Here is a 23,364-nt window from a genome sequence, read left to right as displayed (position 1 = left end):
AGTTTCTACCTTCTATAGAAACTGGTTTTTCATCATTTGTGTCTGAATTTAGCAGGCAGAGATATCTAGCCACTGTGACAACCCCCCTACCCACAAGAATGGATTGTTTTTCTTCTTTTTCTAAAAAACTTCAGCTTTTAGTAAAAGATTTTGGTTCCAGGAGGCTTGTCTATCCCATAAATTTAACAGTAAGTATATTTTCCCTCTGTTTTTTTCTTCCCTGATTTTTCTGTTGGATTTTTGTTCACCTCTACTTTTGTTCTTCCAATTTAATCCATCGCATCTGATGCCATCTCTGTTTTTCCCACTACAGTTCTCTTCCCTCATGTGTGCCTGCATTCTAGTTTCCCACAAGCTGACTTTCTCTCCTTGCCTTACCATACTATGGACATTTTCTACTTTGCCATGTAAGACTATGATTGCCTTGCTACAGCTGATTTAATTGAAAAACAGCTGAAAGAAAGAAAGAAACTACTTATTTTTTGCTTTAGAACTAATAGCTTAAACTTTGCAAAATTAAGATATAAATAACTGGGATACTGCTTGCCCTGAAACATGTACATAAATTCTGTTATGGGAACAGAGGGAGGAGTGTTACTGGAAGATTTTGCTGGCATTCCAGTAAAGGGTCTTACAGGAAAAAGATACTGTCCAAAAGACAGCTACTCTTATTTAAATCCGAGTGCTGTTTGGAACTGTGATATTTCATTGATTTATAAAGATCTGGGCATTCAAAAGTTAAGTTCAAATTAAAATACTAAAGTACGGAAGCCCTGGATGCTAACAGCCATCTCGCATGATGGCACTGCACCGGCCCTCAGCACCACGCAGTCACATGCTCAGATGGTTTTAAGGACTACTGAATTGTCCCAGAATATGCACTGGTCTGTCAGCTGTCCTCGTGTTGGATTTCGTCCTGGGCTTTGTGAAACCAAATGAAAACATTGATAGCTGTTGGAATAACGGAACAAGGCATTAAGTATTAATGTTTTTATTTAAATTGCTCCTGACACTCAATTCTTGATTTAAAATTGGTTAGAACATTTCTGTTACATTTTACAAAGTAGAATTTTAAGTCACAGTTTTAAAACTAGTAGATTAATTCAGTAAAATGAGGATATTTCGGGGGATAAGTGTTATCTGTCCACAAGGAGAATAGCTGTTTAGCCCTTAAGATTTGATCGAATATGCAGCAAAATTCTCTGTGAGAACCCGTCTTATCTTGGCATTGCCAAACATGGTAAGTTTATGTAATGTTAATAGTTCTTAAACACGAAAAATACTATTCTTTCAGACAAATACTCTGTATGCCCATGAATTTGGAGGAAGTTGTAGCTGTTTAAAACAGACTGGAAACAATATAGTCTGTATGAACACCATCTATCAGCCCAGCTCCATTGTTATGAACAAACCAGCAAGGAATATCAATGCCGTGCTTAGGATCTGTTCTGTAATCCTTCTGCCAGCCCCTGAAAGGGAAAACACAGTCATGGGAGTATCAAAGCAGAAACTGCACTTCGACAATGTAATCTTTCCCAAGTCTTTGCTAAAGACTTGATTAGTTTTCTACCTTGTTACCGTCAGTTCATTATTTTTAACAATCATTGTAGCATCTGGTTTCTTGGGATCAGACCCAGGATGAAGTTCAAGTATAGTGAAGTCAATGTGGTGGAAAAACTGTCCTAAAAATAGAAGCCAAAATTACCATTTCAGGCATGTTGCACACATTAAAACAGAAACAAACCAAACAGAAACCCAGGAATTTCCACATTCCCATGTTGTTTTTGCACATCCCTTCAGGGTTTTGAATGGATAAGCAAACGCCAAGTTTCATGCAAGGTTGAACATATGCCTACGGTATTATTTTCTTTTTATAAACCATATGCATATCATCTGGATCTAAGTTCCGACTTCTGAGCACGCAGTAAAATTAGCCTTTTCTAAATATCCTTCAAGATATCCTCACCTTGTGCCTTGTCTATTCAGTTGTATTTATCACATACTCTCCACGTCTTTAGCCCTTTTTTATCAAATAATGCATGTGTTGATCTCTGAAATTTTTGGATGTGATTACGCTCAGAACAAGGCTGACATCTAAGGAATTTTTGTACTCCTGCCAGGATTAGCTTTTGCACACTTTTGCCCTATCCGGGCTGGTGCAGGATGCTGCTGGTGCTTTGAGCACTCTAATGAGCATGGGGTTTAGATTACTTAGCGAAGTAACGAGGCAAAGTCAAAGATAATGAAAATAGTGATGAGATGTGTAAGCTGGTGAACTGTAACATGGTATACCCACGTCATGTGGGCTTTTGCAATTTTCTTGCTACTTAAGAGTCCATACCATAGCAGAGCAACTTCTGTGTGGACAAGTCCTTTAGCCTGAGGAGACCAGAGCAGGAAAGCATAAGTAAGGAAAGCATAAGTAACTTTCTGTCCCTAATCTGCTCTTTTTCTGTTTTGTTACAGCATTTCCCATGACTCATGGATCTAACGTACTAGCACTGATACCTTGACTTGCTCTCCTCAGGCCTCGAAGTGCATAGCAAGACTGAGAAGGGTAAGTTCACAGCAATTCATATTTCTCCACAGTGAGTAAACTGATAGACCCAAAGTGAATGTTTGCTGCCCTTACCTGATTTTCTAAGTCAAAACGGGAAGGCTAGGGAAAATGGCTGCTACCTCTGCCTTTTCCCACAGAGAATGCACACCACAAAACCCACTACACTGGCAGAAAAAAGGATTCAGTGGGGTCAAAATTTTGATCTCTGAGTTACCAACTTCACCTTCTAGAATAAAGAATGTTAGTTACCATGGGGAAAATCTTAGATGATAGAAGCCATTCTGTCATTTTAATATATGCTAGTAAATCAAGCTGTAATTTAAAAACTTCTTTTCTTACAAGGATGCAGCAATTGTTTCGCAAATTTTGATCAAGCAAACACATGTATTTTCTGAGTACTTAGAAAAAAGGTGGTGAGATGAAAGGAGAGATCAAACCATCCAAGAGACTGGAGGAATAGTGTAGCAAGAAAAAAAATATAAATCTGTAGGTGGGATTGAGCAAGATAAAGAGCTTTAAAAATGCCGGTGAGGACAATCTAGAGATTTCAGCAGCAGCAGAGGAATTTATGAAAAGCTAATGTATAAAGTCTGAGCCCAGAATATTTTGTCAGAAATCTTAATACAGCTGATCAATATCATCTCAGTTTCCTCCATTACCTCGGTTCAGAAAGGCTAAGTACAAGATTGTGTCTAAATAATTATGTAGCCTCATAAAGAAAGACAAGCATGAAAACACTGAATGAAATTATACCTAATAATCCATGGGTCTGTTCAGACAGTTTATCACTTTCCAATACATACAGTCCTAGGAAATCTTGATGGAGAGGATGTTTCTTCCATACTTGGTGCAAAACAATAACAAATGAGACACCGCTGCCCATTGAAAGCACCAGATTTTTTTCTCTATTAATTGTCAAAGTTAAACTGAGGAAAAAAGAAAAACTTGACTTAGGGCATTGTGCTTCCCAGAGTTTACAGCAATGAGAAACAACTTCAGAAGAAACATGTCCAACAAACAAATATGGCTTTATAAATTGCTCCATGTTTTTTAAAATAGAGGGTTTGCTGCCTAGTTTGGTCCGTGTGAATCTGTGTGTGTACACAAACAGTCCAAGACTCACACTAAATTACACTGTAAAAGGCTATGCAGCCTTCCAACATTTCAGCAAGATATTTCTACCAACACTCATCCTATAACTGTGCATTTCATCACAGATTAGTGATATGTAGTTACAGCACCTCATGCTCAATAATAAAAGTGTTATTGATAAAAAAATCACTTCCTTGCCCAGATGTGACCTGACACCTTTTCCCTTTGTTTTTCACAAAAGACAATTCCTGAACTGTCTAGGTTAGTGCTAGGCTAAACATTTGCTTCTGATTGTGTTAGTGATGTGACCAATTTGGCTATCATAATAAAAAAATAAGCATGCTGTATGAATAAGAGTTTTGCTCTGGTGCTCTTTCTGTTGCAGTGCCATGCTTTGAAAAGTTAGTAATTCTGTTCCAGGTACACAATGAAAATGTAAATGATAATGATGAGGAGTTGCTGCCCATTCCTTTTCTAAACTTTTTTTTTGCACAGGTATAAACGATTCTGTGATAGATACATCTCATGAAAAACATACCTGCTGACAGGGCAAAATGTACCTGTTCTAGAAATACTATAATTTCCATTTCTTAAAAAGGAGATATTTTACAGCACATTATTATGTCTGTGAAAGATTACACACTATGTCTAAAGTTACTCTTTAAGTATTTGCAAGACAGTGTTGCATTAAGCACACAATACCACATCTAGCTTTACCTTAGTCATAGTAATAGAAAATCAGGGAAAAATTCTTTACTTATTTATTCCAAGCAGAGGAATTTATGAGATTAACCATTCAGCAGTTACACAACAAAGCAGAGAGCAGAATCCAGCGGGACTTGAATTGGTTTCTTTTGCATTTTTCAGGCATTTTTCACATTATTTTCTTTTGTATATTCAGACAGCAAATCTTTTAAGTATGTTATTGATCAACACTAACGAAAGCATAGAAAGTAATACAGGAGCCTGATATTCTTTCTATGAGCCTTACCCGTCTTGTTGCACGGTGACTGAGTCAAGCCAGGTAAAACCTGTTTTTTCATTGCCATTCTTAATTGTGATCTTCTCAGGAGTTACTATCAGTTGTAAATGCAGGTACTTATTTGCAATGCCAATTTTCCCAAAGTATGTGTTTTGGATCTTTGTATCATTATTTGCTCTCTTATCACCAATGAGTTCTCCATTGACTGTGATGCCTAATATAAATAGGAAACATCAAGTATTGTTTTTAGATAGGACCTGATCAACTGGTGTCAATGAGTGTCATGGAAATTTTATCAACAACTCAAGGAAACAAATATGAGTTGAAAAATAGATCAAAATTACTTGTGCCTATTTGTGCCAAAGTAGAGTAAAGCTCTGGGTGCTTTTCTGTGGATTTCCACAAGACAACAATCACTTTATTGAAAAAAGTTTAGTATTACCTAGAGCCCAAAGAGTCTGTGATGGGCACAAATAGCCTGTGTGACAACAGTCTCTCTTTACCAGCTATTCTATGAAATGGCAACCTAAGGATTGTTTTATTGCTTGTACTAGTACTCACTGAGACAAATGATGTCACCCAACTCTCACAGTGGTTTTAAAACAAAATTTAAAAGTTCACTTTGCTCCAAGAAATGAAAACACAGTCCATGGTAATGGTATCCTATCACAGCTACAGGAACTCTTATCAACTTTGCTGGGGAAAAAGCTTACACAGTATAAAAGAGAGAAACAGCCTTTAAACATAAGACATTTTGTTGTAAGTATCCTGTTTTACTGCCTTTAAAAAAACTAAAAACTCACCTGTAACTGGATCACTTATTAAATTTAACACAGTACCCGGGTTTTCATTGATATTGAAACAAATGGCGTCATCTTTTTGTGGCACTGGTACAATGAAGTGTGGATCTCCATCAACTGTAAAGGTAAATCACTGGTATTTGTATAGTGATACACAGGTTCAAAGTTCCACATGAACATTTAACACTGTGGCAATGGAACTGCTGATGCTGGGGATCAGCAGGAACTGGTCCCTGCACAAGCTCTATGCCCAGCTTAGTCCAGCCCATACTCCAAAGGAGTGGTGGGGTCCCAAGGAAGCTGCTACCACCTCCCCAAAGTGAACCGTATCCTTTCCCCCCCCCTCATCTTTCCCAGGTACATGACATATATCCTGGGTCTCTTCACCATTGCAAAATGTGGCACATGGCTTGTAGGTTCAAGATGGCCACCTCTACGTGCTTGTCCCTCAGGACCATGACAGTATTGCTGAGGGCAGAAAGTTCATCTGAACAGAGAACAGGCAGTTATCAACACAAAGCCTAGCAACGGGAGGGAGGACTAAGAAAATGACTATATATAAGCTCAGTGACTTGACCTTTAAAAGACATTTAAATATGTTTAAAGTAAATTAAAATACTAGCACACTGGAGATGAAAAATGACTGCTTTTGTAGAAAGAAATTATCTAAAAGACTCTTAATAGTGCAACGTAGTCTTAAAAACCCTCTTCTGCTCTCCTTCTAAGCAGATGCTACTCAAACTACTCACCACTAGTATACCATGTGGGGTGTGCTGTATATAGGTAAGACGGTTGTGAAACTGCAGAAAGTAAAGAAAAAATATATTACAAAAGCTCACATCACAATGGAATATTTACACACTACCTGCACAGCTCATGTAAGATATTAGGAAGTTGGTGTGCTAGGTAAATTGCTAATTCCTTCCTAGTTTTTAAAGCATATAGTCCATGGAATGTCAGTTTGTGCCCTTTTTGAATCAAGCAAAGCTTCAGGATAGAGACAGATACCCCTCGTAGTCTAAATTGCTTTGAGGGTTTCCACAAGGCCCAAGTCATGTATCTGTAGGACGCAAATGTCTCAGACTTAAGGATTAAGCTGTCTATCAGCAAGGAAATACAGCATCATCCATTGAAAACTTTTGAGGTTTTGACATTTGTTTTTTTCCAAAATGAACTTAAGTCTTTTCAATTAAGACTTGAAAAAACTAGACAGAGACACTGAGACTAATCTGCAGAGCAAAAGCTGAAATCTAACTCTCCCATTCCCAAGACTGCCCAACCAGCAATCTGAAGGGTCAGTTGCTGTCTCTCTCTCGACTAAAACCATTTCTTTTTGTATAAGTAACCGAAAATATTCATTTAGCCAGAGATGCTGACATCATAGTCCCTTGCTTTACGTAATTCCAAAGGAGATTCCAAAGTCAAGTCCATCCTCTGTTCTTGGGAAACAGCTTTTAGGAAAAATGGTCCTTTGATGAACTGGCATTTACTGCTTAAAAGCTGTTTAGCTGACACTTTGTCATCTAGTATTGTTCAACCTTTAAGAGTGGTTTTAGCAGCGAGCACTATCTTAGCAGTGAGCAGAATCTGATAATCTTTGTTAAAATACAGTTGTAAACCCAGAAAAGGCAATTTTTCCCTTTCTGGTAACTTCATTTGTCTGAATCAACTTCCTTTGACAGATGATGCTTCATTCAGAAATTGTCATTAAACTAATTACTTACCTGGCATAATATGTGTGGCAGCTTGCGCTGTGAATGAAACAAAATGTTATTTTAGAGGTTAGACAGACTAAAAAACAAGCTCTCCCACTTCCCTCCTTCCACCAAAACCTTGTAATTATGTACAAATTTCTAAATATTTTAAAAAGAAAAACTTAGCCAAAAGTTTTTATTTATATATATGTTGCATTTAGTACTGCAACAAAGCAAATGTGATGAACAGGCAGAAAGCACACCCTACTTTTCAACAAAACTGTTACTTCTCCAAAGGCATGTTGTTTGCTCTGTAAGGGGTTGGGACAACCTGCTCTTCTCTGATTCCATTATGCCATCTTGTTCTAAACTACTGCTGGGAAGTCAGTGAGATTTACCACCTGCTTCCACAGTTTTCTAGTCTTCTTCTCTTTCTACGTCTGAAGCTATGGAGTGGTCTCTGAAGACAAGGGCTTTGTGCTGAAGAAGGAGCAATCACAGCATCACTGAAGATGTCTCTGGATGCGAGACTGCTGCTCACAAGTAACTGGGAGCCAGCAGCCCTGAAAGCGACTCCTTTATACTGGGCCTTAATTTTGTGATGGTGGAACACTGCAATTATCAGATTAGGAGGAACCACACTGAAAATGGTACTAACAAACTTTTCCAGCTTGAGGGATTCACCAAGAATTTTATGAAAATATTGTGTCCTAGATCAAGTAAGCGATTCAGGAAATCCATCTCTAACAGTCAAAAATAGTAAGTAAATTTGATAAGAAATGTACATACCTTCAGCTGTTACCATGGGCAGGTAAGAAGTAAAGGGAAGAAAAAAGAGAAATTTACAGTTTCAGTTGTATAATTACACATGAAGGATCTTGACCCTGTGTAAAACATACTCTAATAAAAAAAAAATAATTAAAACAGTTTAACACTTGAACCAGGTATCTTCAGTATTTTACAGTTCCATTTCTTCCCAATGATACACTTCAATATTTGCAGATCAAACAGAAACACACTAAAAATAAAAAGCTGTTATGTGGGGCAGCAAAACTGCAATTAATTATGCATATGGCAAGAGCACTATTAGTAATTGTTTTATTGTTACCCATTTCCACATTACAAAATATTCCTTACTCGTTTTACTCTTTTACAGTTTTCAAGACATTTGCATCATTCTATTAATACTGACCGGATGGTTCAGTAATCCTATTTGTGAACCTAGGCTCTAGCACATGTAAAAATTATTTTTGTTTCTTAAACAGCAGCACTTTTTTGAGTATTTTCTCCTATTGCTGCTCTGTACTCTCTATATACAAAGAGGATTTACTTGGAAAGAGTTTGAGAAAAGGGCCTTTGTACTACAAGTACCTGGAAAGGGAAAACAAAAGAGCTGAAGATCACACTGAGTAGATGCTTCTGTCAGATGTTTGGCTAAGTTTTTCCATCTTAAGGAGTCGAGCTGTAAACTTTAAAGTTGTTATGTTGTATTGTGACTTGAATGTTAAATGAAACACGACATGTTTTTATGTCAGTATCCCATTATGATTGTTATGAAAAATAATGCAAAAATTTTATCAGAAGAATGACTGTAGAATTAGTTAGAATTGAAGGGCATTTAGCAATAACTGGTTTCAGGACTTAGCGCTGTTGAAAGAAAAACCCACTAACCTCCAGTAAGCATTTCTGTTATGCTAAAAGGCCTTAAGTTACTATGCCAAATTCAGACAAGAAAGTTTTTCATCTAGAAGCCAGCAGAGAGCCCACACAGAGCCTGGGAGGAACTTTTAGGGGCACTAAGCAAATGTTGGGGGAAAAAATAATGGATGTGAACAGAAGCAATTGAGAAGCCTAACAAGAGGTTGGTCTGACCTGTTGAATAAGAGAGAAATGAGGATTGCCCAAACAACACACACAGATGAGGGCAGGGTTGCTTTGGGCTGCACTGAGCAGACAGCATTTGGTTTACTCTGCTAAAGAGGAATAATTTTGTTTCACACAGATCAAACAAAGAGGCTGAACTGTACATAAGCGCAGTGTTTTGCTGAGCAAGGAGTTAATAATTAGCCAAAGTATCAGAGCTGAGAACAAATTGTGCACTTTCAAGATAATTGCACTTCTCTCTGCAATATATATGAATACTGTGTTTTACAGAAAGTCTCCATCTTTTCACCACCTGATACATCCTGCACAAGGAAGATCTCATGCACGTTTTTCCCTTTCATGTAGAAATTACTACATCTACCCCTAAACTGAAATATGTAGAAAGTGATGTGAACCAAATTGAACATAGCTGGATTATTAGATTAGAAATGGGTTTTGATTTTCAGGGGGTTTTATGTAACAGTTCATATAATTAGCTTAAGATACGCTTATTTTGAATTTATAGTATTTTGTCTGTATGACTTAGTAATGAAGAATGGTTTGATGGAAATGAGCTTTACAAAGAAAAGTAATTTTGCGTAAACCATACACATGCAAGGTTTGGAAGGTAGATTTTTCAGATACATGTTTAAACCTGTACCCACGTGAAAGCCTTTCTTTAAGGGAACATGAAAGGAACACCTGGTTTCTCAAATATAGACATTTTCACAATTTTACTTTACCTTCAGTGGGCTTATCAGCAATCCCATCTTGATTGTCATAGTCTTCTGGCTTTGTTACCACCATGGATGTCAGTGGTGTTACAAACTTGTATTTTAGTGAGAGATCCAGGGCTTCAGCTGTAAGATTCTCCTTTTCTTCTCCTGTAGCTGCAATACTGAATAGAGACTCTAGCATCAACGATTGCTAAATTACTCGCTGAACTCTGGATTAGGTATTTTTCTTTAAAGTGAAGTTGTTTCTCTGCAGCTAACATCCGTAAGGGATAATATTTGTTGCGGTCTAAGAGCACATCTGGTTCCACTGGCTATTCAAGGAAAAGGCAAAACTGTCCTTAATATTTGTAGTAACTTAAAATTGTTTAATTTGCACCTTGGGCCAGGAATACTGTGATCGTGGAGGAGAATATGTTGGGGGATTTTCCTTACTGTTTTTTATGCTTTCCCATTGGCACCTCAGCATGATGTGAATTTCGGCTTCACATCTGAGAAGTTGCACCAGTCAGATGGCTTAACAGTTTCATAGCTAAGATGTTATTCTAATTACCGTTTTTCCAGGAGTTGTTCAAGGGTGAGATAAGCCCAGAGCCTTTCAATGTATTCTCCAAATATGTATTCTTGTTCCTGGAAAGCTTTAGCTGTTTGCTCGGCATCTTGGTGTGTAGTATATGACAGGGCATCATTAGCCTGTTAGGAATAAGGAAACTTTTCTGTATCATAAGCAGCCAGGGACTTCAGAACCTCCCAAAATCAAGACCTTCACATCTGAAAATCTTATTAAATTGAAAAACAGTCTGATCCTGCACAGCACTTGCCCCTTGCCCAGGAAATTGTCAGTGTTGCATCAGGATCTTTGTTCCATTGCTTCTGTGAAGGTTAGTAGTGTAGCTATAGGACGTAATGAGGTTTCCAAATTCACGTGGCATTTTTGTGCATTAGAATTTGGCTACTCAGGATTTAAAGAACTTTGATTATGACGCCACTTTCATACAGGAACATATGGCTAACTTACTAATAATACATTATTTGTATTTGAAATATACCTAATTCTATATAATATATTTAATACACCACAGTGCATGGGACATATATGCAGTTCACAGTATTTATGATAACACACTCTATAATATGCTTGTGTTGTGTTTCTTGAATATCAGGGCAAATACTTTTACAGAATCCAGCTCTGGAGAGGTATTTAGGTCACTTGGTTTGTATTAGAAGTAAACTTCTATTTTAAGAGAAAGGCATTTCAAACAATCAGCTGGCTTATCCATCAGTTTTCTTCACCCAATGAAGACTATTGTACGTGAACACTGAACGTTTTGCTCCTGAAAGAACCAAGTAGGGTATTTAGAGAATAAACTAATAAAAAACAAACCAAAACAAAAGCCAAACAAAAAAAACCCAACCAACCAAACAAAAAATCTGTTAGCAAAGCTAATCCAGGCACACTGCACAAAGTTGTCCCAGACTGACCCTAGTACACCTGACTGAGTTAGGCAAGTAATCTGCAGTTTTAAAAGCAATTACTTTAGTGTGTTTAGTTTCTGACTTACACAGTAATGCATCCTGCCACTGAGGTAAAGAAATTCCAGTACATATTTTAAGTATTGCCAGGTTTGAACATTCAGGCATTTTGCATATCTTACTGAAGTTAAAGAAATCCATACTTACGCCTTCACCTCTCACATCTACAGCCAAATAGTTTTGGTTGTTGTCTATAAAACGCCCAGCCACCACAATCTCAGACCCATCATAGAAATGCTTAAAACTGTTTTTAGTTAGGTCTGATATTTCATTTTCTGGGTAGTTTAACTCCACATCTGTGAGCATGGGATTTGACACCTCATCATAAAACCCCTACAGGAGTAAAAAAAAAAAAACAAAAAACAAAAAACAAAAAACATTTAGCTATCATTGTTTCTTTAATTAATAAGTAGATCTGTACCCAGAATCACCCTGCTATTTCAGCAATGAAAACTAGAAGTGTATTTTAGAAGAAATATTTAAATATTTAGTTAAATCTCAGAGTATAAGGCCTAAAAAATCTAAAATAATGGAAATGAGAAAGGACATTCAGTCTCATTAAGAAAGAGGAAAAATATCTGAGAACAGCATGCTGTGGATGATGAGTTCTATCAATGTTAATCAAGAGGGATCCCAAGCTTCCCCCTATTTGATAGAAGTAAGTTTCTAGATCCATTCCCTACAGAGACTGAAATGACAAAAGGAGACTAGGTATTTGATTTTGGCAGAGCTTGCAATGAAATCTGGTATCTAAATTCTGTGGTGAATTTTTCAAATGGCTGCTATTGGAATGTGAGAAGTAACAAAGGTCAACTCTGCACTGCATATACCCCTCCTCATGCCTTATACAAGTATAAAATGCTTCCATGGTATGGTAAGATACACCTGCTTGCAGTAAGTTCCTATAAAACAAAATGTCTAGAGTCTTTATGCTCTGTCATCCTTCATTTGATGTGACATTAACTACATGATCTGTGAGGTATGGGAGATATGATGACTGCAGCAATTGTGCTGCACATGGAAGTGTCCTCCAGAACCATGATTTGTGTCACACTATGCCAAGTTTTGAACCCTCTTCCATAGCCACAGCATCTCCCTTTTACTGTCCTCCTACTTTCTGCTTATATAAGGGGAAGGGAAAATTAAATACAACTAATATTCTGATTACAGAAGATTTTTAATTAACTCAATAACAGATTACATTTTGATTAGTTCAAAATAAGAACATTGGTATAGTTATCCAAATTTATCTCTCATCTAATTTAGGTGGTGACTGCTGTACCTGGAGCTGTATGTCTGCATCAGAGTCAGGATAAATCCGACGAGCCAATCCTTTATTCTCCAGCGCCATCTTCTCCAAGAAGTTGTAGTCAACACCATAGCCAAAACCAAGATTGTATAAGGTATATTTTCCCTCAATGGCTTTTTTAACATGTGCCTGAATGTCCTGTGTATTTGATATGCCTGCATCAAACCAGAAAAAGTTTGGTTTTTCTTCATAGATAAAATTATCATATAGTCTGTTTGAATTTCTTAGGAGGCATTATCAAAAACTTGGTTTAGTAGTATAATGCTGGTATAGTAGCATTTAAATCATTCAAACATCTGTAAGTCAAAGATGGAGGCCAATTTGCATTTTTTGTTAGTTAACTCACTCTATTATTCCATCCAAGAGAAACTTACCTACGTTTGGTTGGCCATCTGTTAACATGATAATTATAGAAGCGCTTCTCTTGGGCACAAGCTTTCCTTCATGAGCATCATTCAGCATATCAATTCCCCTCATTATACCACCATATAAATTTGTCACTGCAAGGTAGACATAGAAATCTGGTTTCAGCACAGACAGTCAAAATACAGGCCCATTTTTCACTGGAATCTGATGAGATCTCATTGCAGTATGAAAATGAAATATTTGGGTTTGCAAGCGGGAGGATATTTAGACAGAAAAATACCTGGACTTTGGAAACATAAGGAAAAATAGCCGTCGCGTTCTGATACAGCCGTCAACTGTAGGATTGTCTCACCAGTAATTAAAAAAAAAAAAAAGCTGTAGCATTGTCTTCACAGACTGAATTGACAAATTAACTTACAAAACAACTTATTGTCAAGTCCAGTAAAGTACTTACTGCCTTCAGTGTCAATGCTCCGAACAAACTTCCTTGCTTCATCCAAATTCTCAGGAGTGGCTTTGATTAATGTTTCTTTCCAGGTGTGTACATCACTACCAAACAGTATGAAATTGAAGAAGTCATCTTCTTTAATGTCATCTAAGATTTTTAGGAGTGCTTCTCTTGTCTATAAGACAAAGAGATTTAAATGTATGGTTCAATATTTAATGAAATCGGCACTTGCAGATTTTACATGACTGTCTCAGCATTTGGATATTTTCAACTTTTATACAGTATGTCCTGCAAAAATTCTGAGCTTGTTTTGTCCTTGCCAGTCTGCGTCTATTTCAGAGTCACTCTAGTGAAGTCAGCCAGTTGCAATTACATCTGGTAAATCTTTTTAGCTGAAAGAAAACTCAGGTCTTGCATCATGGATCATTGCTTACACTGAGGTAAGATGGCATGGCAAATTGAAAGCGATGGGAAATGGGTACAGGTTGGCAGAAAGGTTCATATGCAAACAAGCATGGATATCTTGATGCAGCACCAAAACCTGAAATCTCTGCGAACGAGAAGTCCTGTCTACAAAAAGAACTGCTGCTTCCCAGAAGAGATAGAATGAATAACATAGATAATGCACATAATACTGTATACACATTTTAATTTTGGAGCTGTTCAGTACTTGTGATGGAACTCTCTGGAAATGTTGATATTGAGACTTTTGAACTAATAATATTTATGAGTAAGTAAACATAGCCTAAATGTATAGAATTCTGTTCTACACTAACACTTCAAACTAGTACTTATGGTGCTGAGCACTAGAAAGGTCACAACATAAAACCACTTGGTGTAGCTCAGGCAGCGTGTATGCACTATAAGCCATCCTGTCCCTTCCATCACAACAGAGGCTCTTTTATTGGGACTGTATAGTAATGTAAGAACTTACCTGTTGTATTTCTCTTCCAGACATTGAGCCACTAATATCTATTATAAAAATAACATTCTTGGGCAACTTTGGAAGATTTGTCGGTGCAAAGAAGTGTACAAAGTAGCCATTGACAATCTGAAAAATAAAATGTAAAGGAAAAAAAATAAAATTTTGCATATTATAAAGATAAAATGGATAAAGAAGAAATTACTTTTATTTAGTTTCTAGCCCCTGAATGGAAAACAAGGTTTTAATGGCCCTGACTAGCCTCACCTCTGTCCATGGGCCCAGGAGCTTCATTTAAGCATGAGCTTGGGCCTTTAGTCCCTGCCTGAGCTACGCTGTAAGAATACCTGTCTCCAGCTGTCTCCAGCCATACCTGTTCTTGTCCATGGACTCCACTGAGTTAGATTCCGCCCTGCAGACTGACTTTCCACCTTGACCTTGGGCTGCCTCATCACCACAGAGTTGCCTAATGGCTTGGACTCTCAGTTGAATTTGACTGCCAGCTCTGGGTCTGTGTGCTCAGGTACTGTAGGAAGTGGGCTCATGGCTGGCAGAGCCCCTGGGCTGCCAGTTGAGTTGTCACACTCAGCTCTCTGTCCTTTAGGGAACAGTTATCCCTTGTTGCTCCCTGACATTTACCATGCAAGCTAAGCGGTTCAACAGGTCAAAATTCCCAGCTGTCAGATTTACCTGCAAACTGTCTGGAGTTGGTCTCTTCACATCATATCTAACAGTAAAATCCCCATCCAAGACAGACTGTGAGCAATTTGCGCAGGTTCGCTGCTGATCAAGAGCTGGTTTGAAAGAGACATGCCCCTGAAAAGAAAAGCTGTCATTAGATCTGAATGTTGAGAGCTGCAAATTTTCTACAGAACACAAAGAAGTTTGCATTTTTAAAAAAACTCGTATATTGATATTCACATAAAAATAACCTGTTTTATCAGGTAGGTATTAATTTATATCAATCGGTATTTGTAGAGGAATTGTAGAGGAATGAAGTCAGGTTAATTAACATTGATAATATACAGCTGTGGGCTTGCTTCAGGGGCAACTGTTGGCCAGTTGGCCAACATGGATAATGTGCAGCTGTGGCTGGTTCCTGCTAAGCAGTTAAATAGCTCTCAGGGGTATGGAAGAGGAGCCCTGGATGAAGAGAGACCTGGAAGAAGCAGAATCCAGATGCAGCAGAGACAAAGAAGCAGGGTGGGCTGACCTGAAGAGGACTGAGAAACAGCATGGCTGGTAGGTGAACTCTTGAAACCTTGTGGGGGGTTGGTAGCTGTGCCAGGGCAAGTCATGGGAACTACTTACTGAAATTAACCTGGTATGGGGTGGTAAAAGCCTTGTTGCAGCTGGCTAGTTTGGATAGTGCTGTGACAGGTATTTGATGGGTAACTAATAGATGAAGTCTGCTATCTAGAGCTTCCTTCATATATTTACTCCCCCATCTTCCTTGGTTCAGCCCTCTGTTCCAAATGACACCTTTGATAAGGTTGTTGGGCAGACTATGTCTTAGGAATTCTGCTACCTCCATACAGGAGAAAACTACCTGTTACTGGTTTGGTTCTTCTGTAAGAAATAGTCTTAGTATCCAGATTTCCAACTACTGCTGTGGGACAAGGCCTACTCCTTTGGGTACAACACCATGCTAACAGCTACCTGGCTTCTGAACGGCATGGAGATGGCCTTCAACTTGCTAGCTTGGAATTCAGAGCTCAGACTAACCTTTACTGTGTTTTCTCTTTTTTTTTTTTTTTTTTTTCCCCCTCTCACTTCCATTGCTACCACTGACATTATTATTTCAGAATTATAACTGTAATAAGTTATGGAATGCAGTAGCCACTGTACCTTTTTCTCTGAAAAAGTTTTTTTAATAATGTTTTGTAGATCATTGGTGATGAATGTTCCCTCTGCTTCCAGCTCAGTGATACCCTGGGGCTCAAAGATATTTACTGCAATCTGAAATATTAATTGAAAATTCATTGTCATTGATTACTGCCCAATATAAAAACATAGCCATTTACAGGAGTATCAACAGGCAACTACAGATGTGACAGGGGAATTTTCATAAAAGCAAAACAACTTACTTTTGTAATTCATAATAACAGTCCAAATCCACACTTGTGTGGACACCCCATCAGCCAAACAGGTCTTTTTACACATAGAAATTAAAAATAAAGCTAGAAACATTAATAGAAATGTAACTTGTTCGAAAGCTAGATACTGGAATTTTGAAAAATGTCAATAAATATTATAGTCCTTCAAAAATATAACCCAGCCATTAGCTGTGAGTTGTGCCCAACTTTGACCTATATTTCAGTATGCCTTCTACCATAGTGGGTTTAAAATAATGCTGCATAAACATTTATGGTGTTGAGTTTTGTAATGACTCTTACACAGCATTTTCTGGGCGTACAAAGGAGAAAAAAATGTGCCTTAGAGCTGGGTTTTATCAAGGCAGATAGGAGTGATATAGACAAGTTTTGTCACGCAAAAGGTGCAGTATTCTAGAACGTGATATATGCATTGCTGTAATTTAAGATTATGTAGTTTCATGGCAGTGGGAGAAAAGTGTAGTTTATGCTGGAAAGGCATTTGTAAAAGCTATTATTCTTCTATTTTACCTCAAGGCATCATAACGGCTTTTTCAGGTTTCCATACATGGCTTCTTTTGGAGGCTTAGTAGTTGAGCCAATTTGTCAAGCTTACAATAAAAACCTGCACTAAAGCATACTGGTGTGCAGTCCCCACAAGATTCATTAGAAATATTATCATGGCCCTTTAGCTCATGGGAACCCATGGGAATGACCATGGTACTCAGCTTTCAATGGATGTACAGAATTTCATCATCTCTGAAGTTACAGTCCAGTTTGATACAGTTTACCATTTACCTCAAAATCTTTGACAAGCTGCTTAGGTTTTACTTTGATGAACATCTCATATTTTCCAAACTGTCGCTTCAGCAGTTCCTCATATGTGAGTTCAAAAGTGACTTTACTGCCTGCTTTAATGTTGACTGAGACTGTGAATTTTTCAGTTTTTCTTCCTGAAGCTCTGTATTTAAGTGAGTAAGAAAAAGAATATCTTTATCCTCTTTCACAACATTTATTGTTTTGGTTGGTGGAGTATAATCTTCAAAAAAAGAGTAAAACAAAGTTAGGAATTTTGATCTATTGCTAAAATCGTAATCAAACTGTAGAATTTATTCAAGTTTCCCAGTGAGCTTAATCCCAGGAACAGGTCATACAAAGTCAGTGAAAGCTTCAGAAAATGTCTTTCATAATATATGGATACTGCCTGCATAGTCAGAAGTTGCATTTCCTTTTCATAATCTACAGTACAATAACTCTTTAACATAATGATTGTTGCTTGGTCCCATAAAAAGCAAACTTCAGAAACAGGCCAGTACAAAGTATTTCCAGTCTCACAATTTGCTATGGGATGATGGTGAGGAACCCACACAAGACATCATTCTTACTTGACAAGACCAGCAGTCTGTCCCTTTGAAACAGCCTTCTCGTACTGCTTTTTTGCAGCTTCTTTTTCCTTTATAATTCCAGGATAAGTGACACCATCAATTGTCCTGCAGATGAAAAAGTCCTAGTTTAGCTGAATGATTTGTACCAATACATGACACGTTACTGCAGGGAATTCTCTGGTTATTGATTGGCTTGCTAAAACGCACTTCAGGAATATGATATTGCCAAGATTTGAGCACCTTCACTGAAGCTAGTCTTCTCAGTGAATTTAGCTGGAATGAAGAGCTCTGTGCTCAGTATCTTAAGAGAATGTGAACAAATGTTTACTTTGAGAATTAATTAGATCAAAACAGGGCTGATAGCAACACTACTTACACCTGCCATGTTCCTACACTTCAGCAGCTTGACTATCTCATCTCATCTAATGGCCTCTCTAGATGAATCACTGGTCCAAGTGTAGGTGTCCACAGCAGAGCATTTCATTCTTAGATTCCCTACACAATTAAACAGGCATTTCTCATAGGGGATTCATCTCATCCTATAATAAAAGTTCTAGCATGCATTAAGAGTACTTGTGCTCTAAAAGCTACTGTTTCTTTTCACTGGAAATAAAACAGGCATTGTGTGATTAGCAGAGATGGACTTGTTTAAACTGAAATAAATCTCATAATGGTGTGAGAATTGCATGTTACTGCAACTAAAGGTATGAATGTAAAGGAATAATTATCTCTATTTCCTGCCTTTCATTCAAATATGGTTTTTCAATGAATAGAAAAATTAAGCTATAATGCCATCAGGGAAATAAAGCAATGGAACTGGTTTGATAACACCAGGGTAAGTGGTATTTTGGAAAAGGTAAATGGAGCTCCAGAGAAGATCCCCTATTCCCTAAGGTCCATGATGATGAAAAGAAATAATTGAAAATTTGTCATCTTTTTATAGATGTGCCAATGTTTGCCTTTCTCCAAGTGTCTTGCGTGTCAAGTTAGTAATCCCAGAAAATTGCCCAGGAGGCATTTAGAAATCTATCAAATGGTAATGTAAAAATGAGCAACTGGGTTCAGTTTCTCCCAGTTGCATTTGCACAGATTTTTAGTCTTCTCCAACAATAACGTCAAAATTACGCACATGCTGAAATTGGTAATGAAGGCTGTCTTAGGGAGTTCAACATCAAAGACTACTTCTTTGTGCACATTTCCACGATTGACAGCTCGACTGGTGATGACATTGTGGGCAAATCGGGAAGTTATTTTACTATCAATTTTCATGCTGTAGATTTCTATCCCGTTGACAACCTGTAAATTGAAAAAAGAAGAGCTAGCTGTTACACTGATGATTGTGTTGATCAGCCATAACCACAGTTTTTAAAACTAATTGCAGCAGAACATTCTATCACTCCAAAGCAAAACAGGAAAGACCTACTGGGTTTCCTTGGATATCTACCACACTGCCATCACAGTGTTATCCCACAAGTTATAACCATAGGTGTAGAGGAATTATAGAGGACTGCATGAAAAGTTTATTTGTAAAAAGGTTGTAATGATTGTTTAAAAACATGAGGTATGAAATGTTGAAAAGGGGGTGGGGGTGGGAATGGGAATTGTAGAGGAATGAAGCTGGGTTAATTAACATTGATAATATACAGCTGTGGGCTGGCTTTGGGGTGGTGGGTTGGCTGATGTAGACAAGGTGCAGCTGTGGCTGGTTCTGTTAAGGGGTTGAGAGCCAATGGAGAGAGCAGCTGAGGCAGAGAGAAGAGAGAGCGTGTGTGCCCTGGATAAGGAGAGACTAGGGGAAGGCAGCAGAGGGACTGGCACAAAGAGTGTGCTGGTATGTGATGGTAAAAGACCTTGTTGCAGCTGGCTAGTTTTGAGAGTGCTGTGACACATAGCCTCTTTAACAAAATACTACCACCACAGCAAAGATACTCACATTGTAAGAATAATTTTTTTCTCTACTGAGACTGTAACTTTTTTTATGGTTAGTCAAAAAGCACAACAGCCTACTGCTGCCTCACTGTATTAGTGACTGTAATTATCAGCCGAGTGGATGATATCTACAGCAGGGATATAGGTAGTCATCCTGTTTACAAGTAGACCTAAACAATTCCAGGCGTCTCAAAATTCCATTTTATGTTACTCTTAACTTCTTCACTACTGAGGCTCATTCTCATTTAAACAAGGAAATGGGTAGGGCAATACTTAATTTCTTGGAATGCTCAGCTACAATGTTGCTGGACACTGTATGAAAGCATAGGTAACAACAAATGTGACTCCTTGGGCAACTCTGCAACAAGGTCTGTTTCTTGCAGCAAAACCAGCACTGGAAAGAACCTTGGAGGTTTTTTAGTGGGCCTGATCTCTGACTGGTTGATTAAGAAGGTCTCCAAAGAATTAAAGCATTGCTGGAGTCCAGGTGCCCAGTGGAATCAGCCTCACAGGTGAGGTCTCTTACCTTCCTTAGAAATAACTGCAACATAAGAGTAAAAATAAAGCCAACATAGAATGGTTGTCTGCTAGAGATATAGAGTTGACTTCAAACAACTTTGCTATTTATTCTAATACAACAAGGTTAAAAATCTTTTGCTCATTCTCTTTCCTTGTCCAGGAGTTTCCATCAGAGCTTGGAAAAGAACTGTCTGGTTAGTCCAACTGCCTAAAACAAGCAACTGTGGGCTACTCCCCTCATCCTACACACTCAGAAATATCCATTTGCTCAGACTGGACTCAAAGAAACATGTGAATGCAGTAAGAACATACTTGTCGCTATACATCTTTCTCGGTAGCCTGGACAAAACCAGGTTTTACTCACCAAGTCATTATCAGCGTTTCGCTTCTGTAAAGAGAAAAACAGAGGAAAAAATCATGACTACGGTAGGAAAGCTGCATTTAGAAATAAATCACTTGGCACCTATGTAGTTACCTTCTGCTTCCAAGTCCAAATAAATTGTCCAGGAGAAGGAAAGCTTGAGAAAGGTCTTTATTAGAAAACTGAAGTAACTTTGAGGGAAGAGCAAGTAAAGGCATCTGAGGCAGGTATAATTACTTTGCTTATAGAGCGTTCACAGTTCTGGTGAATCTTTTGGATTTCAATTGATGTTAGTGTATTTTAAATACTGTGGGTTTGAAAGATATGTTAAATTTTGAATGTTGCTGATTTTGTATTTTGCTGAAGTGACACAAGAAGTTCTCTTCTTTCAGCTGAAAAACAGTAATGGACCATCTGAGACATGAGGGGAGAGTGAGAGGAAAAGAGACTTGAATGCTCAGTGCCACTGATATTTAAATGTTGTTGAGACTAAAGAACAGACTAAAATCTCTTAATATGGCTTCCTTGAGCATAGGTTGGCTGTGTGGTGACATCAAAATAAAAACAGAGTATCTCATCCTGAGGGTGGCATCTTTTCCTTGGAAATTCCTACTTCTGGGTCCTGTGGTATATATTTTGCCTTTTCAAACTAATTTCCTTTTGGAAGAAAAAAGGAGGCTTTATCAAAGCATAAAAAAACCCAAGTTTGTACACTTTTTTCCAGTTGCATACACTATCCAAACTATCAGTCAGACCCATCTGTACACTTTCAGACTTGTGCCTAAATTTTTCCTGTTTGACTCCAGCAGACTCCCATTTTAACGAAAATAGTAAGATGGTCATTCAGCAGGCTTACACAGAGGAGAGGCAGTAACTATGAAAGGTTGCATCAAGGGGGGGGGGGGGGCGGGGAAGCTGTTAGAACTTTTTTTTTGCATATTTGCTCTAAAAGAAGGTGCAAAGATCAGAAGCTCCACAAAAATACCATGTTCTCTTGTGAAAGAGAAAACAGGCTTAGAACATACATACTGCATCATGTTAAAATAACAGCTTGTGTAACTCTGTTCCCGTAAGCTTGGCTGCAAATACCTTATCTCTTTTGGCTCTAAGAGCCTCATGGGTTATATTTTGTGCAAGCATATTTACCTGCCCCACCGAATAGGGGGGTAAAGACACAATAAAGTATCAAGTCAGATACACGTCTCCAGTACTTTTAATCTTTCATAGGAGTTTTACAGGTTGGAAAGTGAAACAGAATTATTTTTTTTTATTTTGGAGTTTTTTTTCAAGACACTATAATATATCTATGGTAATGCAAAGGTTTTGGGGGAGGCTTGTAAGAGTCCGGCCAAAAATTCAGTGTATATTTCTCTGGGTTCCTCGTTCAAAATAATATAAAGTATATAAAAAAAAATTGGGAGAATCAGCTGACTTTTCTGTAGTGTTTCTGCATGTACGGATGAAGCATTGCACCACAACTTGGTCATTTTCCACTTAGAAAGGTTTTTAGCATTGCAAGACATACAAAGAACGGGTAGTGTGGTAGTTGGGAGGACAAAGCTAAATGATATCAGGGCTACATAATGGTTAAATAAGAATCCATGGCATCTCCAATTTGCAGCCATAAATCTCAGGCTGGTTTTTTTAAAGTTAGATATAGTATTATCCTGATTTTTCACAGAAAAAGTCTTGGCAAAGACCATAATCTAATCAACAGAAATTGACAGTAAATTGCTTTGTCCTGTTCCTCGCAGCAATATACAATGCTCCCTAGAGAGATTTGCTCTCCGTAACTTTCCATAGTATGTAACTACTGAGAGAGAGGAAAATAATCTATTGAGGTGAGGAGTAGTGGCTGTCAACTTCAATGAAGCATATTTGGCAGAACATCAGGCAGCACTGCTTTACTCGGGGATCCAGTCAAAACCAGAATGGCCCCTTTAAGGGGCAGATATATATTTCATGTTATGCTAACATGCAAATGTTTTGAGAAAAATTCTACCATGTTATTTGGGTAGTGTACATATTTATCTGGATACCATGTTACATCTCTGTTTTCTGCTTCCTGGAGGCCTCTTTTCACTGATACTTTGCCTTGCTTCACAGGTGCTAGTCAGTTCCCTGGCAGCACCAACTGTTTTACACATTTAAATATGACTGCTAAACCATTTTACTATTATGTGGTGATGACAGGGAAAACGAAGTGATGCTTTTAAGAGAGATAGGAGAGCCTCTTCAGAGCTGATTTAAAACTGAGGCTGATTAGAGGTAAACTAATTCAAGCCCCGAGTGTGATCTTGTGTTCACTGGTAACAGAGATCACAAAGCTCCTGGTGGCATCACTGTGTGAACTCTCTGATAAATGTTGGTAAAGGCCAGGAAGTTAATCTATGAAGAACAGGAGCCCCATACATGGTTGACTACTTACCTTGATGTTCCTGACATGTGTTTCCCAAAAGGATGATGATGCAAAGGCAGGAGTCAGTAACAAAACACAAAGCAGTAGGTGGGTTTCCATTCTGGAAAAAAGTAAGGTTCCAATTTGAACGATATGCATAAATATATATAATGCTTTGTTTACCAAAAGTTAATATATAACCCAGTATGAACAGTGGGATTAAACATTAGGCGTTTGGGAAAAATCAAATACTGATTTTAAAATTTGCATAATCTGCAGAATACTGTTACAGTATTTACAGAATATTTCAGCAATGTCTCTACTATGTAGTATCTCCAAATGGAAATTCAACAGCCATTTCTGCACAGGCAACTGA

At 37.9% G+C, this 23,364-nt stretch overlaps 1 protein-coding gene across 2 annotated transcripts; it reads right to left on the bottom strand.

The window, feature by feature from the left end:
• Positions 1-975: 975 nt before the first annotated feature.
• Positions 976-23,130, bottom strand: LOC121086418 (inter-alpha-trypsin inhibitor heavy chain H3-like). Of its 2 annotated transcripts, XM_040590164.1 has the most exons (22): positions 23,019-23,130; positions 20,594-20,617; positions 18,911-19,077; positions 17,782-17,886; positions 17,195-17,357; positions 16,152-16,262; positions 14,994-15,119; positions 14,316-14,432; positions 13,388-13,556; positions 12,942-13,067; positions 12,541-12,722; positions 11,406-11,591; positions 10,279-10,418; positions 9,735-9,889; positions 7,918-7,923; positions 7,159-7,185; positions 6,184-6,234; positions 5,438-5,551; positions 4,644-4,848; positions 3,314-3,486; positions 1,571-1,682; positions 976-1,469 (listed from the first exon to the last, which is right to left on the bottom strand). In XM_040590164.1, the coding sequence occupies exons 1-22, from the start codon at positions 23,106-23,108 to the stop codon at positions 1,340-1,342; spliced, it is 2,679 nt and encodes an 892-aa protein (XP_040446098.1). In that variant the 5' UTR covers positions 23,109-23,130; the 3' UTR covers positions 976-1,339. The 2 variants fall into 2 exon arrangements, with proteins under 2 accessions (XP_040446098.1, XP_040446099.1); XM_040590165.1 differs by lacking the exons at positions 14,994-15,119; positions 16,152-16,262; positions 17,195-17,357; positions 17,782-17,886; positions 18,911-19,077.
• Between the last annotated feature and the right edge of the window lie 234 nt (positions 23,131-23,364).

This window comes from Falco naumanni, chromosome 4 (genome assembly GCF_017639655.2).
Source record: "Falco naumanni isolate bFalNau1 chromosome 4, bFalNau1.pat, whole genome shotgun sequence".
Lineage (NCBI taxonomy): Eukaryota > Metazoa > Chordata > Aves > Falconiformes > Falconidae > Falco > Falco naumanni.
The sequence above is the reverse complement of the archived record's forward strand: the minus strand, read 5'-3'. Positions and strand labels throughout refer to the sequence as shown.